This window comes from Melanerpes formicivorus, unplaced genomic scaffold, assembly GCF_026170545.1.
Source record: "Melanerpes formicivorus ecotype bairdi unplaced genomic scaffold, bMelFor1.0.p_v2 SCAF_12, whole genome shotgun sequence".
Lineage (NCBI taxonomy): Eukaryota > Metazoa > Chordata > Aves > Piciformes > Picidae > Melanerpes > Melanerpes formicivorus.
The window spans coordinates 13,954,554-13,978,160 of record NW_027142364.1 but is presented as its reverse complement, the minus strand read 5'-3'; the positions used below and the strand labels follow the sequence as shown (position 1 = coordinate 13,978,160).

The 23,607-nt window shown below is 39.1% G+C and overlaps 2 protein-coding genes across 5 annotated transcripts in view; both read left to right on the top strand.

Annotated features, from left to right (window-relative positions):
* Positions 1 to 1,331, top strand: part of NMNAT3 (nicotinamide nucleotide adenylyltransferase 3) — a 30,755-nt gene extending 29,424 nt beyond the window's left edge. For all 4 annotated transcript variants that reach the window (XM_068145461.1, XM_068145462.1, XM_068145463.1 and 1 more), the window contains one exon: positions 1,244 to 1,331. The gene's annotated coding sequence lies outside the window, so the exon portion shown is untranslated. The remainder of the gene's footprint in view (positions 1 to 1,243) is intronic.
* RBP1 (retinol binding protein 1) lies at positions 23 to 18,183 on the top strand. The gene is made up of 4 exons (XM_068145465.1): positions 23 to 634; positions 1,244 to 1,422; positions 14,283 to 14,384; positions 17,891 to 18,183. Exons 1-4 carry the CDS (start codon positions 562 to 564, stop codon positions 17,942 to 17,944), a joined length of 408 nt encoding a protein of 135 aa, XP_068001566.1. The 5' UTR covers positions 23 to 561; the 3' UTR covers positions 17,945 to 18,183.
* Positions 18,184 to 23,607: the final 5,424 nt, after the last annotated feature.

The window sequence follows — 23,607 nt, the reverse complement described above, 5'->3', positions numbered from 1 at the left end:
GGTAGTTTAGAATTAAGGATCTTGTGGAACAAGTTAAAATAATGGCAGACACAAACTGCTTTTACTGAGAGTCTGTATGATTGTGTTCTGCAAAGAGAGGCACATAAAGTAGCTGGAAGATACTCAAGGAAGAAGGATTTGCCTCTAAACCCATATCAGATAATCACTTGTGGTTTTTTGGCTAATACCCTAAACTGAAGCTATTTAGAAGGTTGTTTTTTTTCCTGAGAGGCATGGAAAATGAAGAGTAATGTGGTTAAAAATGAGTCTTCAGATTATCAGTGCCCTTATAGAAGTTACACGGAAGGTGAATGTTTCGTTCTGTTTGAATCAAGTCATCCTGCTGTCATTAGAAATATTGGAGGTTCAGCCTTGTGGAAGGATTTAAAGGCAACACTTCAATAATAATCGGATTAGGAGGACTCGCATAGCTCCATGGTCTAAAAAAACCATAAAAGAAACCAGAGTTCAGACTTGCCCCAAAGACAGGCAGTGAGCCCTGTGCTGCAGAACCAACACACTGCTCTGAGGCTTTGATTGGGACAGTTACCCAAAGCGGGGATGCCTGCAGATTTCAATGGCTACTGGAAAATGGTCAGCAATGACAATTTTGAGGAGTATCTGAAAGCGCTGGGTAAGGTTCCTTTGATGTTTCTTTAACACATAATAAGTGCAGCCTATCTTTCTCTTCACATAAATCTGTTTTTTCTTGTGCAGTCATAAATCATTTGTGTGAGAAACTTTTTTTCAGGAATGTACTTAAGAAGTGCTCTATCCAAAATTATTTCGTCTTAAGGAGCTTCTACTTTTTATTGGCTTGAAGCTTTCATTAACAGAGATTAAACTATTCAGCTTGAAGGTGTGACAGATTTTGAACTAAAAAAACCCCGTAATTTCAAAAAGAGTAACATTTTAATGCGTAGTAAAGAGGCAATCATGTATTTAACATACACATGTTTGCGTGTTGTCATTTGCTGCAAAGTGCTACGATTTCTATAGAAATATTGAAGGCCTTATCAACTGCCAAACCCAAATGGTATTTTCCAGGATTGTACATTATCAGAAAATCAAAATATAAACTTATTGAAGTTATAAGAATTACAAAGGACGTTTTCCTCGTGAGAAGGCAGGTTTGAAAGACCTGGACATTTATTTATGTTGGTTCCTTTTAGCTCTCCCAGCAGCTACAAGTTTCTCTGTGTCGTGGAATTTCTGAATTGCAATAATTATTTTTCTTTTCCAGATGTTAATGTTGCTGTAAGAAAAATAGCCAACTTGCTAAAGCCCGACAAAGAAATCCTTCAGAATGGGGATCATATGATCATTAAAACGCTAAGCACTTTTAGAAACTACATCATGGAATTTGACGTAGGAAAGGAGTTTGAGGAGGATTTAGCTGGGGTGGATGATCGCAAGTGCATGGTAAGAATTAGAACTGTAACAACGGACGCACACAAAAAACGAATGGTCTGAGGCCTTTCACAGAGCATATCTGTTAACTCTTTTGTGTGGCTATCCCTAAAATGCTGTCTGTATTTCTCAGTTTGCCGAGATGTGCACAGTTTTTTGGCATATGTTTACATTAAAGGAACGGTAATTCTGATCAGGAGCACAAAACAGTCTTATCGACAACTGAATGGTAACTTCAGTAAAAGGTTGCTGAGTTATACTGGGACATTTGTTTGTCAGTAAAGATTTTTAGCTTCACGCTTTCTGAATCTCTTTTCTGAGCAAAGTTTTGCAGCAAAGGAAATTCACTGAGTGCAAGGTCAGGCACTGTTCCCCATGTGTAGAATGGCCAAGAGCTTAGAAACTGCAGCTTTTTTTCTGTGTTTTTATTCTTTTGCACCTTCCTTCCTGGGTATATTTTTGAGAACAGAGGCATTAATTAGCCTACTGGAACAAATCTTATTGCAATCAATAAGCAAACATGGAGGACTCTGCCTTATGAGCTCTTTATCCTTGCCAGGGAGACAATATTTTCTAACTTATGACTGATCAATACCAATTAACAGCAGAAAAACCTGAGAATATCAAGTTTTTTCCCATTAGTTGGAAAATATGATGCCTGCAATATCCTACCGGGAGAAAGTTGATAAGAAAAAGAAAACTATTTCAGGAGAGACTATAGAGGAGAAATCACATAAAAGGGAATTGATAGGTTTCAGTTGTTACAAAGATAGTGCCATTTAAAACCAATACTGTGCTCTAACACTGGAATATGCAAATTTCCATGGCAGGAAAGAGGAAGATTGTGAAGATGAGAAAATAATAACAGCTAGCTAGTGAATGCCTCAACCAATCCTTCTAGACTCCTTGTTACAAAGGGTAGAAGTGTGACAGAGTGCAGAATACAAAGTTCACAAAAGGGAGAAGCAATATTTGTTTGTGTATAGGGAAGTGCTCCAGTGCCATAATGAATTTTTGACTGCTGGAGGGCATCAGGATAATGAGGTACACTTAACGGTTACCAGCCCAAAGAAGGAATTAGGCTATCAGAAGATAGCAATGATCAGAACATCTGCTTAAGTGCTGAAAATGTCTGAAGGCCTCAGTGTTTGAGTCAGTGAGGTAACTGATTTGGGAGTGTACAGAACTGTCTCCATTTAAGCGCTATCTGTACTTAAGTACCATTACACTCCATTTAAAGGAGGACTAAAGCATCTACATGGTGGAAAGAAGTAATTTTGCTCTGAGGCTGTCTAGTATATATCTGAAATGAGTTCTTGCAAAATGTGTCTGACAATCAGATTCAGAAGGTGTAAAAACGTGGCCCTTGGCTAGTCCTGTATTGGAAATGATTCAACAGACAACTCTTAATTCCTCATGATTGCCCTAAATATTCTGTTATTTGTAACAGGCCAGAATTCCGTATTCTGTTTTACTAAACTGCATGATGGGGAAGAATTTAAAATGTTCAACCAGAAAGAAGAAATTAAAGATTATTGTAGTCACTGCAGCAGCTATTTGACTTGGAGTGGAATGTGCATCATGCTACTTCCAAGAGTTGCTTCAACATTTTATCTGTTGGCTATTTAGGTCAAAATTCTGAGAGCCTTGGAAGCAGAAGGTAAAGCATCTTCTTGCCTTTTCCCAAAAAGCCCAAGGCATTGTCACTAGCCCTAATTGTTTTAATAAGAATGACTTAGGCACATCACACAAACTTACAGAAATCCTCCATCTCCCTTGATGGCCTCCAACAACAGATGCCAACTGCAGCTCTACATTTAAGGTCACTGGTCCTCCACTTGCCTTCTAGCAACGCCTGTTCAATTTTCTTGTTAAAGATTTCTACATGAGACCTCAGTTTTCTCAAAGGCAAAATAGTACAAGAAGCTGTGGGAAGATGCTGCTTCAGCCCAAATCTGATAATCATAATGTCAGGCTAAACTTGCAGTTGTTAAGCAACAAAGTAGCTCAAAGGGTCCAGAAAAAGTCTCATAATAGAAGGGTCATGGTGATATAAGATACTGGACCACTCCCTGAGCAGGCTTATGAAGAAAACCACCATAAAAGCAAAGGTTGAATGTCATTCTTGATGTTTCCTTTTCTTTTCTGTAGCTTGCAAAACTGCGAGCCATAAATGGCTTAATCATTAATAGTCACCCGGTGTAATGGGTGCGATTGTGGATCAATTTTTGTTATTTATATTGTGGACTGAGCAGACCACTGGGCATGTTTTATCCAAGCAGCTCAGTGTATGAGAAGTACAAAGTAACATGGATAAGACAAATGGCAAATTAAATATTAATCTATATAGCAGAGCAATCATCAGGAGACAAACAAAAAGAACCTTAGGAATAATCCATCCAATAGGAATGGATCTTTTTTTTCTTTTAATGAAGAATATATCATCTGACTAGAGTTAAAATATCTGTAAAATAATATTGGCATATAACTCACTGAAATTGTGTTCACCTTTCAGTTGTAAAACACATCTTTGAGTCGCTCCGTAGAATTTAACTATAGTAATTCCGAATCAATACTGGCTGTGGTGAGTGAAGGCTAAAGACAGCAGGAATTGATGCTCCTGTGACAGCCCAGGCCCTCTCCTCCCTTTCAGTAAGGACTTTTTCAGTTTTGTAGTTGGTCACTCTGGAAGCCTGTCTGAATTTTGTGGAACAGTGAGTTAACTGAAGGGGATAGACTTTTAACAATTTCAGTTTCTCCTGGTTTGTCTTCAACTGTTGTTTTCCTGCATTCCACATGTTCTTGGGTAATTCTGTTTTCTTGAGGGATATAGGTAATGGCAGTTAGTGACAATTCCTTGAAGATTTTGTTTCTGTTGGGAAGTAAAAATTTGCTCCTGTGGAATCTTGAGAAACCCAAGCACCCTGCTACTCTGCTGCTGCAGTTAAGGATACTTTTGTTTTTTTCCCCCATAGAACTTGAGATTAGGATAATTGACCACATAGATGTGTGGGTACAGGAGAGATCCCTAATCACAGCACAAGATATTTCCAGGAAGACAGTTGATACTCAGTGCATTCGAAGTATTACTGGCACCTTGTATGGAGGCAGCTGCAGCACAGCTTATCTTTAAGAACTGCAGACAAGACATCTGCAGTCACTTAGCTCCATAGTGCCACTGTGCTTCTCCTGGAGCTTTTGCCCAGAGATTTCTCTCCTAAACAAACAGGAGTTTCTCTGGTTTTGTGCAGTTTCATGAAAGTGGTGTTTCTGCAGGCTTGATCATGCTTAATATTTAGGGTTCTTAAAAACTTAGCAGTTTGAACTACCAAGTAAAATGAAAGTTTGATGTATTCAGGAGATTCTTTTATTCTTTGCAAATATTACAAGGTGCCCATTAGATGGTGTAGAAAGAAGTTTAGAACATTAATAATGCATTGCATTATTTCTTAGCATGTAAAATTTGAGTTAGATTGTGTGACAAAGTTTCTGCTGCTTTCAAGAGTTTGTTCAAGGCTTTAATTGGTAACACTTATCAGACATATGGTGTACAAAGAAAGTTAAATGGATAACTATGGCTTTGATATTTCCTGAACTGAGTATTTGATCCTACCATCTTCATTCACAGTGAAGTTTTAGTCACATAATGCAATTTCCTCACCTTTACAAATATAGTCTGTAATTTCTAGTTGTGATTAATTTAGCAAGTGTCTGAGTATTGCACTATATGTAAAATCCTGTTTGATGCAAATAAACTCTACCGTGGAAAAAAATACTGCTCACAAAAGAGGGAACATCATACAAAAACAATAGCTAATTGAAAAAGGTCTCCAAAACTATGTCTTATTCATCCCCAAATAATTTTGTCGTCCTTTTTCATCATCATTAATAAACAGTGAAGCTGAGGAAACACCTGTAATGTCCAACAGGTACCAGTAAACCTAAGAACAAGGCAGGATCTGACCCTGAGCAGAGAAAGTTTGCTTTATGTACCTTCACTGTTTATTGGCTTAGTACAGCAGTAAAAACTTAAAAAGTTAACTGAAAAAAACTGAAATGCTGAAGTTTTGTGTTCTAAGTCTTTGCCCCAAACGAATCAAAGGAGATATAGAATGGGATAGCTCAGATGCAAAAATTGCTCCTCTAAAATTTCTACTTTTCTGAGGATTTTGCTGTTAAATCACAGAAAGTTTTTGCTTTATTTTTCTCTGCTGTTGAAGTGTTCAAATGAGGCTGGACTGCTTTAGCTCACACTATCCAGAATGAGTCTGTCTTTTGACAGAGACTAAGAGCAAGTGATCTGCTGAAAACATCAAGGAACAGTCTGTTCTCTATATAGAACAGCGGAACCTCTTGGATAGCTAGAAACAATCTTAGTTACAGTCTCAAGCTGCGCCAGGGGAGGTTTAGACTCGAGGTGAGGAGAAAGTTCTTCACCGAGCGAGTCATTCATCATTGGAATGGGCTGCCCAGGGAGTCACCGTCCCTGGAGGTGTTCAAGAGGAGGTTGGATGTGGCACTTGGTGCCATGGTCTAGTCATGAGGTCTGTGGTGATAGGCTGGACTCGATGATCCTCGAGGTCTCTTCCAACCTTAGTTATACTGTGATAAAATTGTATATTTGGCTAAGCAAGTGAAGGTTGCTTCAGTAATTCAGAGCCAACTATGCTCTTTGACATAGTAATTTGTGTCTTACATGGAAGCAGGAAAGGCAATGGCAGTTGACTGGGGACTGGTAAACAGATAAAACAGCAGGAATTAGGAACTGAAGGTGGGAAATTTTACATGTTAACCAAAACAGAATACAACAATGGATATGTTACCAAATGGGTGTTTAGGTTCCATTATTGGAAATAATGGAAAATGGAATTTTAGCCATAGTTAAGACTTGCTGTCATGGGGTAGGGTGTGGGGATTTGGGAGTTGCGTCAGATTTATCATACATCTTACCATATGAAATATCTTCATTGAATGTTTAAGGCAGCTACATAAGGACTGTTCACAGGCACCTTACCAATCCTCCTCTCACAAAACAGTGCTAGTTGCATGTTTCATCCTTGTGAAAAGAGATAAGTTGTGTGGCTCTGTTTTACATAACAAACGTGCCTAGTGCGAAACTGATTCCTCTCCAGTTTGTTTTTAGGAAAAATGTGACCAAGTTTAGTTCTTCTTGACATTTTACTTATACTGCTGCAAGGTCAGAATAAAGCCCTGTTATAAAATCACAAGGCTTATGGAGGTTATTTAACTGTGTAGGCAGAGCTACTCTGTTCCACAAAATGGGATTGCCAGCTGTTAATCTAGTTTAGAGTAGGTATTGGAATGAAGACTTTATTGCCAGAGGAACAACACCAAACAACAGTTCAGCACTTGGACAGTCAGTAGGGATCCCCCACAAGGGTGAGAAGACTCAAAATAAATTGTGCTGTCTGGTAAGATGCAAGCTCAGCAAAATGTCTTTACTTGAGCTTTCTGGTTCTGCTGGTTTGTTTATTTTATCTCTTCAAATGCTGTCTGGTTTTTGGGTTTTGTGTTGTTTTGGCTTATTAGGGCTTTTTCATGTAGTGTTGCTGAGAGGTATTTTGATGTCAATGTCTTTTCTCAGATCCAGTGCCATCTCCCTCTCTGCAGCTCTGTACATTCCCCAGGTCCTCATTGGAATAATCTGTCTTTTTCAGGGGGTTAATTTAAAGGAGGTAGTCTTCATGTAGTTTTCTGTTGATACTTCTGGCCTTTAGCAAGCTGTTGTCCACAAATGAGGAAGAACTGTCCTCCAGAGAACAGAGGTTTACTCTTGGATCTGTCTCAGAGTCTCTAAAACTCTGGTTCATTCTGTCTCTGTGCATCAGTGAAGAGAAGCCATTTCCTTTGCTCTGCCTTATTTCACACAGTCTGGGCTTTTGGCATTATTGCTTATTACCTGTAAGTGATATGCTCAGCACATTTGTGCAGTGATATAAAATGAGATCTCTAGAATCTTCTGCCATACAATTTAAGATGTCATTAACTTCAAATTTTGCAGTGCTGGATTCATGTCTAAAGCCTGAGACTGATCAGAAGCTTTGAGCCAATTATTCATAAAACCTTTCCTAACATACAGAGTTCTGTAGGGAGGTGGTTTCAGATGGGCTTAGCATTTCAGGGTTCTGTGAATCCTAAAAAGCTCAGATTCATGAATGCAGAAAGTGCAATCAGAAAGAATCAGCTGAAAACCTGTGAACCAGACTTCCCAAATCCAATTTTGAACGAACCATTACTGTTATGTGCAATTGTATCTTGCTAAAATTGCACAGAGGATAAATCAATTATTACATGTTAGTTTAAGCAGTAAGTGTCTTCAAATCGATTCTGATCCTTGCACAAAGTGAATTGGATGTTCTGCTTTGTATTTTGCTAGCATAAGATATACACAAGTCTTCCTATTTTTTGTATTACTCACTGTCCAAAATACTGATCTTGCTTACTTAATGCCTTTGCCTCAAATTTTAATAGCAGGATAGGTTGTATTCCAGACAACTGGCCTCCTGCGCTGGCAGATGGAGGCAGGGAGCAGTATAGTTCCCCTGTAATCCAGGAGGAAGTAGTTAAAGACCTGCTCAGCCACTTGGATCCCCACAAGTCCAAGGGACCGGATGGGATCCATCCTAGGGTGCTGAGAGAGCTGGCAGATGAGCTGGCCAAGTCACTCTTCATCATTTTTCTCCAGTCCTGGCTTACTGAAGAGGTCCCAGGTGACTGGAAGCTGGCCAACGTGATGCCCATCAACAAGAAGGGCTGGAAGGAGGAGCCAGGGAATTACAGACCTGTCAGCCTGACCTCAGTGCCAGGCAAGATTATGGAACAGGTCATCTTGAGTGCAATCACACAGCACTACAGGATGGCCAAGGGATCAGGCCCAGCCAGCATGGATTTAGGAAGGGCAGGTCCTGCCTGACCAACCTGATCTTCTTCTACGATCAGGTGACCCACCTGGTGGATGTGGGGAGGCCTGTGGATGTAGTCTACCTGGACTTCAGCAAGGCCTTTGACACCGTCCCCCATGGCAAACTCCTGGCCAAGCTGTCAGCCCACGGCTTGGACAGCAGCACTCTGTGCTGGGTTAGGAACTGGCTGGAGGGCTGAGCCCAGAGAGTGGTGGTGAATGGTGCCACATCCAGTTGGCAGCCAGTCACTAGTGGTGTCCCCCAGGGATCTGTGCTGGGCCCCATCCTCTTTAATATCATTATCAATGATCTGGATGAGGGGGTTGAGTCATCATCAGTAAGTTTGCAGATGACACCAAGCTAGGCACAGGTGTAGAGGGTAGGAGAGCTGGGCAGAGGGACCTTGACAGGCTGGACAGATGGGCACGGTCCAAGGGCATAAGGGACCTGGGGGTACTGGTTGATAGTAAGCTGAACATGAGCCAGCAGTGTGCCCAGGTGGCCAAGAAGGCCAATGGCAGTGTGGCCAGCAGGAGCAGGGAGGGCATTCTGCCCCTCAGCAGTACTCAGCACTGGTTAGGCTACACTGAGTACTGTGTCCAGTTCTGGGCCCCTCAGTTTAGGAAGGGTGTTGACTTGCTGCAGTGTGTCCAGAGAAGGGCAACAAAGCTAGTGAGGAGTTTGGAGCACAAGGCCTATGAGGAGACGCTGAGGGAGCTAGGGTTGCTTAGCCTGGAGAAGAGGAGCATCAGAGGAGATCTTACTGCTCTCTATGACTACCTGAAGGGAGGTTGTAGCCAGCTGGGGGTTGGTCTCTTCTCCCAGGCAACCAGCACCAAAACAAGAGGACACAGTCTCAAGCTGCACCAGGGGAGGTTTAGGCTGGATGTTAGGAAGTTCTTCATAGAAAGAGTGATTGGCCATTGGAACAGGCTGCCCAGGGAGGTGGTGGAGTCACCATCACTGGAGGTGTTTAGGAAGAGACTTGACAAGGTGCTTGGTGCCATAGTTTATTTGATTAGATAGTGTTGGATGATAGGTTGGACTTGATGATCTCAAAGGTCTCTTCCAACCTGGTTAATTCTATTCTATTCTGTATTGTCACATGGATAGCCTAGAGCTTAGGCACATTTACTTCCTGCCTCTTGGATCATGTCTGTAGTCATTGCTTTCCTTCATTGCTTTTATAAGCAAGGAATCAAAATGAGCAATTTGAACATTTAAGGTCTGATCCTCTATGCCAACAGCTTACTCTTTGATCTAAAATTTGTCAGTCTAGTCCTAAGCCCCTCTGCTAGCAATGGAAGTGCTGCTTCTGGAAGTGCCTTATCTTTTAACTACAGTGAACTTTCTGTCAGGTACAGAATGCTCCCATTCCAACCAGCTTGTCCTTCAGTGACAGTCTGAGCAAAACATATTTCAAAGTCCTATAGCTATAGATACCTGCTATGAGATGTCATTTGCCATTGTTTAATCCTTCTAAAATAATGACTATGGTTGTAAAATGAATGACTGGTCATACTCGTAAGCAAAGAATTACTGGACTGAGATGGAGCATGGAGTGTGTCATGCAGTTGTAGTGCATTGTAGTCATTTGCTGTACTACATTATAGAGGCAGCACTCTGAAGAGAAGTAAAAGAAAACTACAAGTGGTGCTACAGTGTTTTTCAACAGATGGGAAACCAGTAACATATTTGTGATGAAAAGCAGTAGCTGCAATTGATGTTTGTAAATGCAATGTGTCAAAAATTTGTGTAACACTAAAAAAGTGCTCATGGACTACTTTAAAAAGGTTGGGTTTTTTTTCCATTCACCTGTAAAATGCATTATATGCCTCCATCTGCAGAGCACACAACACAAGCAAGCACACTAGGAGTAGCCAGTGTGGGAGTAAGAAACATTACACAGAGCAGTATTAAATGTTTTTGCACTTAGACCTCACTGGGGAATGCAAGCGTCTCTCACAAAATAGTTTGACTATTTCAGCAAGTTACAAAAGCAGTCTTTGCCTGTGGGTCAATACAACTTGCCATTAGAAGCTGGAAGTAACATCTGTTGTAATTCTGAAAGATATTACTACTAGAGAAAATGCAAATGCATAGTCAATAGATTTAAGTTTACTCGATATTTCATCTAATTGATCTACCTTATCTCTTAACTGAAAACAGCAAAGAGAGTACTTCATCATTTCTTCTAGCTTTACTTTTCAGGAAGATTGTGTTGCTGTGCACACATATTTAAATCTTCATATAACAAAGAGATTAAATCACTAACAAATAATAGAAGGAAAATATCTAAGCACACACCAAAAAAAAAAAAGGGTTAGACTACACAAATCATGTCATAAAACCAAAGAACATTTGAAGTTTTTTTATGTTCTCAGGGTTCAAAGGCTTCTTCACCTCCCAGAGGAGCTCCATCCTCTATTATTATACCTCAAAAACAACAAGTATGTAATCAGAAAGATGCAGTGGTTAGTACTTTTAAGAAACATTAAATGGAGGCAAGAGTCACTCTTTCTTGTGCATCTTCAGTATTACTTATGTCAATATTTGCTTAATCACATTCATCACTATTTTATCTTCATGTTTCCTGGCATGATATACATTTGACCTAAGTAATATTAATCTTAGATTTAAGTATTATTAATTAGTAAGTAAGCAAAGGTTAAGGTTGCTTATGATGAACTAGATTCTGTGCTACCTATCTGAAAGGAATAAATTATGTACAAGATGCTCAAGAAGGCGGGATCCTTCAGTTTTAGAGAAATACTACATTTTCATCTAGTTGGTTCTGTTACCATCAGGAAACTGCAGTTTTTGAGCATCCTCCATTTGTCTACTTCTCCTCCTCTTGACTGTGGAGGAAGATGAAGGATTGGACTGTCTGCCTGAGGATGCTGTCTTCCCCAAACCCTGGCTGGGTTTTTCAGTCATTCTATCTGTAATCAGGCAAGCTTTAGGTAATGTTACTATCAAAACGGTGGCAAACAAGGTTAATTATAAAATCCTACTTTTGTAAGAAAAGCAGCTTTACATAAATGATATATATTTTTTTTCTTATCTTGATAGTGTGTGCTGGGATAGAAGAACAAGAGCAGGAGCAACCACAGGTTCATATGGAACTGCCTTTCTGGTCTATTCACATGCTTGACTCCTGATTGTACAATGGCCATATCCTGATCCAATCTTTGAAAATAAATGTTTGCTCTTAAAGAGATGACATTTACCAACATTTCCCTTACACATACACATATATACATAAAAGGAATATATATAAGGAATATATATTTATATATATGGAATATATATAAAATGTACACAAACATATTCCCATTTTGGGAATATCATTATTTTTATGTTCTGACTCAAACTGGGAATGTTCCAGGGCAAGCATTGCATTACCTTAGCTGCTGGTGGAATATTAGTAGCAACCAGTGCATATATAACAGCTATAGTAACTCTAACCTCAACTAACATTCATTGCAATAGAGTTGTTTGGAAGGGAAGAACTTATTTCAGTCTGAGTTAGAAGTTTCTGTCTTCTGTGTCTTTTATTATATAAGACATTAGAGTTTGACCTAAAGAAAGAAAAGATAAAAATGCTACTGATTAATCTTTCTGCCATAAAGTGGTTGTTCCTGCTAACAAAGAAGAGGACATTATGTTCTCCTGCAATATAGTCTGTCCTTAATAACCTTCATAGTAAAATAGTCATGTTCAAAAATCAGAAAGTGTATGGTTTACTCTTACACCTTTAGTATTTGTATTTCTGGAAGGGAAGGCAGAGAATGATAACCAAGAATATTGGCTGATAAAACAACTGGATTAACGGTCTTTGGTGTTATACTTAGGCATTAGATGTATTTATCACCAGATTCCCAAAAGCAATATCTAATCTTGACTGAAAAATAAGTAATCCAGAGGGAAAAAAATAAAAAAGGGTGTTGTTTTCTCAGCTCAAACCATTTCAGTTACCCTGGGAGGCTGGATAAGTTAACGTTTCCTGGCACTGCTAGAAAGATTGCTCAGTTGCCCCCAAGTGAACTAAGCTAGTGAATATTATCAAGTGTATTACTTCCACAACTGACTGTGAATATCTAATAACTTCACAACTGATTTTGACTGCTAGTGGTACTAATAAATCTGGATCTTACATTATGCTGATACATTGCCTTTGATTAAACTATGCTGAACTAATACTCACTGGATAAATAAAAGTGTGGTGACTAAGCAAAGTTGCATATACAAATGCTCCTTCATTCCACGGTATCTGTTAAATCTACAACTCATGGGTAGAACTTAGGTTCTTTTTCTAATGTATTCCTTTTTTAGAATCATCAGAAATTCTTAGCTATGTTAACCTATACATTAAACATTTTTCATTTGGTACTGTTTGTTATCTTCTGTCTCCAACTGGCCAGCAACAGATTCAGAACAGACACACATTTAGACTTTAATCACAACTCTTCCCAGGCGTGTTGTTCCTTCCTGCTTTAGCATTTTATACAAAAGGATCTGGGCTTTTTTAAATGTGATCTAGTACTTGTGTTAAATACATCATTTTACAAGAGCGAACAGAAGAATCTGTGAATGCATTTTCCAAATCAGAGATTTTTAGCAAGGATACAAGTTTGTCTTTCAGAGTCCACATATTGTGCTAACAGACTACATGGGATCAGTAACCATGCCCTGCCTATGATTTTCTGTCTTTCTAGTGATTCATTTTCCATGCTTGTTTAGTCTAAAGCTTCCCAGGGTGGAGATTGCTGGCTGCATTCATTTAAAGATAGTGGCTGTCACGGTTATCATTTAAGAATTAATTGTTTGTGACATACACAAATTAAATAAATAGGGCTGCATAGTTCTTGAATTTGAACTGGTTTTAGCTCCCAGAATGACAAATGTAGGCTGATGATTTTTCTCAGGTACTACATGGGATGGATGCAGGAAGTTTTCTTTTAATGATAGATCAGAATTCATTTCTCTCCATATCTGACTACTCATAAGTGTAGTGGCTGAAGACTTGTACAAGGTAGACAGTAATTCCATATTTAGTCCTCAGATTCACTTCAAACAAACTGGTTTAAAAGCCATGAGCTACCACTGATGCTAAACTATCCTCATGCAATAGAAATTGTCATTATTCCCTCTTTCTATACATGTACAGAGTATATTTTGCTTCTCTTTATCTTAGAGAGATGGAAAAGGGAAATTTGCACTAAAGGCTAAGCAGAGCTGCAACCTTTAAGATGCACCCATACACATTTAAGTAGTTTTATGAGTCAGGTTCTACTAAACCACTCAGGACAGCAGCGTTCACAAAAGCACTTGATTGAATCCTGCAACATTTCAGTCTCACTCTCAATGTGCCAGGCCTGGCTCAAGTATTTCTGCAGGTAGTGCAGAAGCAAGATGCTGGCAAAGTTACCAATTTGCTTTTACTTCCAAACCACTCTCCTTGAAAACAGAAGGCAGATTAAGACATGGGAGGAAAGGATTTAAAAGCCTTGTTCATCTGTAGCTGCCTGTTGGTAGGTACTTTTTCCAGGTACAACATCTGGGGCATGCTTCTTACAGTGGAGAAAACAAACTGAATCTCAAGTTTTCATCTCCTTTTGTAAATACAGTGTTAGGTTGCACATCCCTTCTGCTGTTCTGTTTGTCAGCAGGGAAAGAGGAGTGTGCTTCTACACTTTAATTTTTATGATCTTTCTTTGTGCATTTCAACAGCTCTATCTTATGCTTCCAGGTTTTTACAGGCAGTCAGGCAGCAACTTTGTATTTACGCTCTTCTCTTTTGTAATTATCCTAAGTATTACAATACTCTACAACTATTATTCTTATGAGATATATTAATTATTTCTTATATTAGAAGTTTTGCTTCTAAGGGAACTAATCATAATACCAGGGAATACCACAGTAACACTGAACATGTCTATTTGTTAGACCACCGTATCATGGGATGGAGATAAGCTTCTCTGCGTGCAGAATGGAGAAAAGGAAGGTCGTGGTTGGACCCAGTGGATTGAAGGAGATGAAATGCACCTGGTAAGATCATGTGACAGGTTTTTAATACTAGCCCATTAAAATGGTTAGATGTAGTGCAGCAGGCTGTCTGCTGTGTTATCTTGTTTTACTTTGACATAATTATATATTGGTGTGACATTTGACTTGTTTCTAAGCAGCTGTTTCACTTGGAGCCATTACACTTTTATGTCCCTTAAAAAGACTGCCTGATTTCAAAGCAGAACTCTCTGCATTAACTGTCTATGCAGACATATCAGTTCGAAATGTTTACACTGAGGAACACATTTAACAATGTCCTTTGTACAGTCTGTGAAATACATAGTATGGAAGCTAGTTAAATTATGCATCCAACAATAAGCCATGAGGGGAAAATGTACCATTGTTGTTTTAAAATAATTGCAGGCCAGGCTACATTCTAGCCTAGAGAACTAAAACAGCAATTAAGTTTTTTAAATGTTGTGTTCTTTCAGGTCATAATTTGTATCTTTCTTGACAGGACCTGAAACAAGATGCCTAGTCTTTTGTCACATAGTTGTAGCTTCCTTACTCTCTCATCAATTTGGAAAAGGCAGATTCCTACTGAGATAATAAAATTTAGGCCCCATTTTTGTTCACTGCTCAATTCTATTAGCATTCACAGGCTAAATAGATTTTCTCTAAATATTCATATCAGTAGCAGAGTTATGAAATGTTTGCAAAAGTACCCTAAATGCTTTGCTACTGAATAGTTTTCAGGCAGTGTTAGAAGTGATGAAAAACAGTTTGGGAAAGGAACATATATGACAGATCATACCATCTCTACTACATACTTCACAGAATGCAGTTAGGGAGAAAGTTACTGGGCAAGTGCTCACTATAGCTGAGGCTAGGGCTCACTGAAAGGAGGGAGAAAGCTGGAAGCAATAAAGAGGAAACTCCAGAATTTCCCATGTATATGTATTCCCTCTATCTATATACAAACACCTTCTGCACTACCTCCGAGCTTCACAATAGCTGGGCGTATATAATGCCTGGCCTAGTTCAGCTTACACACTGCTGCACTCAGTCCTACACATCTGTGCTTTTATCTATACCTATATGAAGCAATACCACTAACTGCTCTTGAATTTCTCTGTATCTTGGTTTCTGTCCCTGGCCAGCTCTGCAGTCATTATTTCTCCCATTTCCTGTGTCCAACACTAAGGTCTTTAGCCCTGATTTCTGCTCTCTGTACTCTGATTCATGCTTACCATACCATGTCTAGCCATGGACCTCCAGGGCAGACAGCTTCCTGTACTTGACCCTGTCAAGAGTTTGATTTTAGAGGTCATAAATTTAGATTCAGTTGCACAAACATACATGTCTGGTAGCACTGTAGGTACCCCCAGGTAAACTGGCTGATCTGAGGCTGCTTTTTCGAAAGACTCTGAAGAGTTCTGTATCATACCTGCCAGCTCATGCAGGCATCCATGCAGTCATTGGTACTTGTACAATTTAGCACAATTGGTCTCATGTGTACATGATAGTCAGTAGAATAGACCAGACCAGGTTGGAAGAGACCTTTGAGATCATCGCATCCAACCTATTATCCAACCCACCTAATCAACTAAATCACGCAACCAAGCACCCTGTCAAGTCTCCTCCTAAACACCTCCAATGATGGTGACTCCACCACCTTCCCAGGCAGCCCATTCCAATGGGCAATCGCTCTCTGTGTAGAATTTCTTCCTAACCCCCAGCCTAAACCTCCCCTGGCACAGCTTGAGACTGTGTCTTCTTGTTTTGGTGCTGGTTGCCTGGGAGAAGAGATCCTTCCTAAACTGAGGGGCCCAGAACTGGACACAGTACTCAAGGTGTGGCCTAACCAGTGCAGTGTACAGGGGCATGCAAAAGAAGTATCCATGTATTTTAGATGCCAGTCCCCAGTATTTCAATTTTATCACTTTTTATATTTCAGGAACTTCAAAAGATGTCCTCTTTATTTCTCTGAATCCTTGTAATGTAACTGTTTCCACTGAGCACACAGTGAAAGAGTCCCATTTAGTATCTCATTTTTGACCACCTAAGATTACTAGGTCCTGTACTCCTGTGAGTCCTTTGATACAATGGGCAGTTACCTCTAAAAAATTGATACTTTGATAGCTTTATGATCTTGTGGAACTTTACACAGTGAGCCAAGTGTTAATTTAATTCTTTCCACAGTTCTGTAGAGAGTAGTACCACATCAGTTATTAGTTTATTGCCTCCTATTTTCTCCATTTCATTCTATGGTCTGTACTTTGTAGTTCTTTTTTCCTCCTTAGATTCTGCTTTATGTGAGTGGCTTATTTGACCATTCTCCATTTCCTTTTGAGTTTTATTGTCCTTTTCTATTGTATTGATTGCTTCTGCTCTGTATGTTTTTGTCACTGTCAGCAGATCTCTTAGCCCTTGCTGCTCACTCCTTCTGGGTTAACTATAGAGAAGGGAACAAAACAAGTCCTAACTAAAATCCGACTAAGATACTGTATCAGTCTGTTTATTTCATCAGTTCATCATGAAGCACTTTCTCTTGCTAGGGCCTAGCAATATAGGCCAGTGATGTTATTGATTCAATGTATGGTCTTTTTAGTATTTTGTTTTAGCAAAGTTCCCCATGAGGAAATGTGCATAACTTATCAGGAAACTCTGCCTCTTTTTTCCTCTGAATATTCTGACAGCTTTATGTCTTGCCTTGAAATAGAAGGTACATCCCTTCTGCTAGCTCATACATAAACTTTTGGTTTTGTGTTCCTGAAGAAGTTTTAGTCCTTTTTCTCCTTCCACCAAAACCAGGAGTCCCTGCACACATCCCCATACATACTGTGTATGCTTCTCAAGTCTAGCTTAGTTTCAGGAATGGAGAGGGTTAAACTGGATCTTCAATGAAGTTATATGAACAGCAGGCCTGGCAGATTAGTGTGCAAGGTGTAAACATCACTGCACCCACTTATGCACGGTTCACGACGATCCAATGACTAGTAAGCCAGGATTTCTGAGAAGCTCTTGTGAACACAAAGGAACAGTAGAGAGCGTCAGGCACGTAGTATGGTCCAGTTCAGTGCCTGCTCTGCTGTGAGTTACAGACCTAGATTGCATCTTCTGTACACAACTACCTGTCCTTTTCTGGCTGTGATCATAGTGGGCTTTCAGCTGATTTCTAATTTTGTCATCAACACACAGATTCAGAACTGGTTATTCAAATCCATCACCAAATAGAGAATGCCCATTTCAGAGACCTAAGCAGCTGCGCAAACTGCAAATTGAAAACAGTGCACCGGGAATATATTTGGCCCTTTGAGATCTGAAATCCAAAAATCACTTGCTCCACTTTTTACCAGACAAAAAAATAAGAAAAAGCCAAACCAGCTGATTTCTTTGAAGGATTGAAAGTAGGCTAAACCATGTAAAGATACCCAGTGTGATTTGATAGAATACTGTGGATTCAAATTAAGATGGACATACAGGTGAATGTGTGATATACATGCCCTATGTTAAAATGGTAATTTTTAATTCTTTTGTCTTCCTAGGAAATAAGAGTGTGTGGAGTCAAGTGTAAGCAGGTCTTTAAGAAGGTCCAGTGATCCTACTGCTGCTACGTAACTGAAGAACCGTAGAATTTACACTTACCACCAAATCCCCAAACGCTGTCAATGAGCATCATCAGTGACAATAGCAAACACAGAAATGAAGATCACATTAGAAACATATGGCTAGAATGAATAAAATATTTTTGACAAATAATTTTAAAGAAATAACTGCAAATAAAACTGTTTTTAGAAATGCCAATTAAAGATACTAAACACTATAAAGGTGTGCGTGCCATACTTCTTGACCACACCAAAATAGGACTGTTTGGTATAAAATGCTGGAATTTAACACATTCTTTATGTAGAGTTGAAATCACCATTCCATAGCTTTAGCAAGGGGCCTTCAAGTAGTCTTGTTCTCCAATGTTGCACTGTAGTTGTAGAGATGAGAATGAGAGCTTGTGGTACATCGCTTAAACTTGAAACCTGATTTCAGTGAAGCCAGTGAGAGTTATGCCATCAGCTCCAATGGAGCAGTACTTCACTGACAGCATTCCATCAAAAAGAACAATCTAATTTCTCCAAATAAGTAAAGGTACAGATCAATAGTCTGGAAAACCAGTACTTACAGAAGCATGGCCAAGGGGCAGTTCTTTTCTGAATGCTGTAGCCAATATCGACCTATTCAATTTTTTCCTTATTCTGGAAAAATTAACAGATCGCTGCTAGGATCTGTATATAATTGTATGCTTAAATTAGGGGTTAAGGCTTGACCTGCTGGAAAGCAGCTCTGTGGAGACAGAACTGGGAATCCTGGTGGACAAGAGGTTCACCATGAGCCAGCAATGTGCTATTGTGACTAAGAAGACCAATGGCGTCCTGGGGTACATTAAGAAGAACGTGACCAGCAGGTTCAGTTCTCCTCTCCCTCCTCTGTGCCCTGGTGAGGCCCTGTCTAGGGTATTGTGTCCAGTTCTGGGCTCCCCACTTCAAAAGAGACAGGGAACTTCCTGAGAGAGTCTAACAGAGGCTACAAAGATGCTGTGTGATGAGGAAAGGCTGAGAGATCTGGGGCTGTTTAGCCTGGAGATGAGAAGGCTAAGAGGGGATCTAATCAGTACTCATCAATATCTAAAGGGTAGTCGTCAAGAGGATGTGTCCAGACTCTTTTCAGTGGTGCCCACTGGTAGGACAAAGGGCAATGGGCACAACCTGGAACACAGGAAGTTACACCTGAACATACTTTTTTTTCAAATTCTTTTCTAAATTACTGATTTTATAACCATGCAGACCATTCAGATGCTCTCCACTCTTCAACCCCAAGCAAAACATGAGAGCAATGGAAAACAAGAAATGAACCCCAACTTCTCATTTATAACAGATCTGGGGGGTTTTCCCTCACCAATATTTTCCTTCTCATGAAAATTGAAACTACACGAGATGGCTCACACCACTATCCACAATTCAACTTTGCATCATTCTTTTAAATGTTCAGCACTAAGACCTTCTCTGAAATGTAGAATAGAACCTGACAGTTCATAACCCTTAATTCAGCAGATATCTTCAAGTTTTTGCCTTCAGGTCCCTGTTGTCTTGTGTAACAGTCACAAACTCTTTTAGCAGAAGATCGCAGGTGGATCAATTAACATCAAGCTAAGTAAACCCAATTGTTAAAAGCTATTATTACTGTAATCAGACAGTTTTTCCCCTTTGGGTCATTTGGTGCCAGGGCATATTTAGCACCATGCTAGTGACAAATGGTGTGTCAACCAGAAGGAATGTAACCTGATTCTAATAATGGACAAAAGGCAAGCTCAAGAAGCACTTCCACAGTTCACAGATGTGAAACAGAGAAACTTCAGAAATATTTAACTCTGAATATTCTCTTCAAATCATCTCAGTTGCTTGTCAGTATAATTGTAACCTCTTACCTCTATTGCAGCAGCCGTTTCCTTTGGAAAAGATAATTATGTTAATACATTGCTTCCATGATGATGCTCTCCAAATAACGCATATAAAATGACCCATGCTATTTCCTCAAACCTTCAACATCTTGTTATAAAATATAATTTAAAACTTCCTCTATAAAGTAGCAGCTTACTGAATGCATAACATTCAACAGTTACATGACAAACTTCAGCCTCCCTATTTTCAAAGCTACTTAGCCAAGACCTTTACACTGATTTCATACCCAGATTTGCTCACTTCTCAGGAATGAAACTTCATTGATTGTCCACAGAATTTCAGCTATGGTTGACAACACCAACCCTGTATTTCTGAACAGCTGCATTACTCAGATAATGGACATTTTAAATTTGCAAGGATTTGCTGCTTACAGCAGCAGTGTGAATGGAAATGCAAAAGGGTTCATTCCACCTTTTCTAAATATTAAATCTACTCTTCATGACCGTTTGAGGCTGTCCCCTTAAGGAAGGGGACATTGTGGTGGAATGTCCCTACGACACTCTTGATAATATGGTCAGTCCAGAAAACTCTAGGTGACACAAGTGTTCATAATCATGATTGTTCTACTTTGGTTCCCAGAGTTCTGTGGGCTTTTCAAGGTGGATATGATCTTCTGAATATGATTAAAGAGCTCATTGCCATGCTTTATGGTTCTGTGGCTTTTCAATGAAGGGCACAACAGAATACATACTTGCATATGAAAAAATGTGCATATGAAGTTTCAGCTTTATGGAAGTAGAGAGATAATCAGGGTTTTAGCATGCATAGTGCAACAGAGCCACATTCAGAGCCTGAAAGTTCAGGCTGGCCAAACACACATGAAAATGGGCATCAATATGTAATACAGCTATAAGCAACCTGTTTAGCTTTACTGAAGACACAGAGAATTAAACATTAGGGATAAATCAAACTTAATTTATCTGAGGTATGTACTAGTATTATAGCTATAAGGTTATCTGAAATTTCTCAGATATGCACATGATTTTTCCTGGGGGAAGAAAAAACAAAATAATGAGGGTTGATAATGTCACCTTCAACTTTCTGCAACATTGTGGAAATATTTTGTGCAGATCTTTTCATTGTAAGCCTACTATAGTTATGACATGTCTACTGAAATGCATCCAGAAGTTTGGATTTGCATATCTTTCTAATCTTGCCAATTTATTTATTTGCCCAAAATTCAGTCCTTTCCTTATAGATCCAAGTGACTGCTGCATAGATGTTAAAATTTGTTCTAGTCTTAGGTATTCAATCTACAAGTCACTTTGTGCTCCTCTTACTTCCACCTGTTCTTCTCTCTTCAGCTCACTCTCCAATAGTGGTTTTTTTATATATATATAGTGTAAGAAGGTCTGGAATTTAGCTAGTTTTCTACTGGCTTGCTTATAATTTTCCATCTTCACCCAAATTTCAAGTTTTTTTTTTCCCATGCATTTCTATAATTATTTGCTCAGGAAACAGCCTTACTGAACACAAAGCTCTTTCCTCCAGGAAATGCTCCCAGTGACTAGATCGTATCTTTTCCTGCCCATCAGGTACAGAACTGAAACCCTTTGAGTGGCATGATCCATAAAGAAAATAGCATGGTCTTTTATGAGCAGGAGGAGAGGAAAGGATGAAAAGGAGAGAAGAATTATCAATAACATTTCTAGCAAGTTGATTATTTTTGATCTAATAGCATAATCTGTACAGATTACATTTTCATTTGGAAAATTATTTGTCTTCTGGTTTATATGAATAATTCAAAAGATATTACTTTCAGTGGGACAAATAAGGGTATAAAATATTTCAGTACTTGAAGACTGGATATTTGATATGAGTGTAAATCAAATCTAATATAATTGATACAGATGTATGTCTAAGGACTGTTAATTTTTTGTTTCTGTATTCTACAAATCCAGAATTTTTTAATGAATACCAAAATATTTTGCTGACACAAAAGGATACAAATTAAAGTCAATTTAATATTAATTAATATTATTACATGAGTGGTATTCATTAGTCTTGTGAACACCTTTAATGTTGCTAAAGCATTTAATCTTCAGGCATATTCTGTAGAGCCATGCATGCGTAACAGCACTCTCCATGATTTCCACATAACAGGGCTAATGCTGCACCATAATGTTCTCCCAGCCTTTAATGATCTGTAGCTCAAGAGAGAAGATATTAGCTCTGTATGTAATAGCCTTCACCATGTTTTTCTTTCATAAAACTCTTCAGTCACTTTTGGGATCAATCTAAGCTTTTGATAAACACAACAGCCTCTGTCAGTTGTTGAGAGAACACTTATTTTTGTTTGCTTAAACGTTGTATCTGCAATTATAATGTAATTCCTCCTAATTCTTGTCCTCTAAGAAATGTGAAACAGCCATTCCCTATTTTACCCATGCCACTCAGATTTTCTTTACCCCCCAACACCTCAGTAAGATGTGTTCCTACAAAATCAGAATCACTAGGCTGATTCCAGTGTATAAACCTGACTGTTTTCATTCCTAGAGGCTTTTCTTTAAACCACCAGAAAAGTACAGGGCTCCCACACCACTGAAATATTCCATGGAGACACATGGACTAATAGCAACTCATACAATTTAATCCATGAAACCCAGAACTGAAATAAGAGTTGCAGTCTGTATTTATTCAACTATGGAAGATGGGATAGAATTGTTTGGTGAGATCTGTCTGACAGTTTTATTGTAAAAGAAGCATGAGGAGGCTGAATGGCAAATATCTTACAACAAGAATGATAGAATGCTAAGGATTAGAAGGGATCTCCAGAGATATCAAGTCCAACTCCAATGCAAAGCAGGATCACTTAGGGCAGGTCACACAGGGAAGAGTCCAGGCAGCTTTTGGAGATCTCTAGAGAAGGAGACTCCAAAACCTTTCTTCTCCACTGCTCCATCAACGTCACAGTACCAAAAATAAATAAAATCTCATATTGAAATGGAATTTCCTGCGATTGAGTTTACATACATTGCCCCTCATCCTATCACTGGGTATCACTGAGAAGAGACTGGCTCCATCCTCCTCACAGCCACCCTACAGATATTTGTAGACACTGGTAAGGTCCTGTCTCAGCTTTCTCTTCACCAGACTAAACAGCCCCAGGTCTCTCAGTAAGAGAGATGCCTTAGTTCTTTAATCATCCTTGTAGCCCTCCATTGAATTCTTTCCAATAGTTCCCTGTCCCACCTGAATCGGGGAGCCCAGGACTGCATACAATATTCCAGAGGTGGTCTAACCCTAATTCCTAAAGAAGCTTTTACGGGACTGAGCAGTAGAGGGTAATATTCTGCTGGTGTGTCATCAATGATGAGCTCAACTAGATACATCCACTTTCATCAATGTCCATGATTTGGTTGACTCCACTGTATTAAATTTAAGTGGACAGTAAAAATCAAGAGTTCTCCAAGACAATATTAATAAAACTTCCCAGTATGTATCATATTATATTCTTTGTTGGACAGTCTCATCCATAATTGCATAACCGATTCATGACTTTTCATCCTCTATTAGTAATACATTTGTCTTCCAATTACTACCTATGTGTTATTGCTGTTTCTGTTTTAAGGAGGGTGGGTTTTTTACCTCAAACCAAATGTTTATTGAAGTAATTTACTCCTGCCTAGCAGAATTGCAGGCAAAAGTGGAGTTCCTTCAGTACCACATATAAGAACTTTCTCTGTATTAATAGTTATTATTAACTATCCACACTGAACACTTAAGAAGAATAGCATCTCAGTTCTTCAGCA

Coding starts and splice junctions, on each gene's coding strand:
- RBP1 (XM_068145465.1), top strand. CDS start 562: ATGCCTGCAGATTTCAATGGCTACTGGAAAATGGTCAGCAATGACAAT. Junction 635..1,243: donor GGAGTATCTGAAAGCGCTGG/GTAAGGTTCCTT, acceptor TTTCTTTTCCAG/ATGTTAATGTTGCTGTAAGA. Junction 1,423..14,282: donor TGGATGATCGCAAGTGCATG/GTAAGAATTAGA, acceptor TCTATTTGTTAG/ACCACCGTATCATGGGATGG.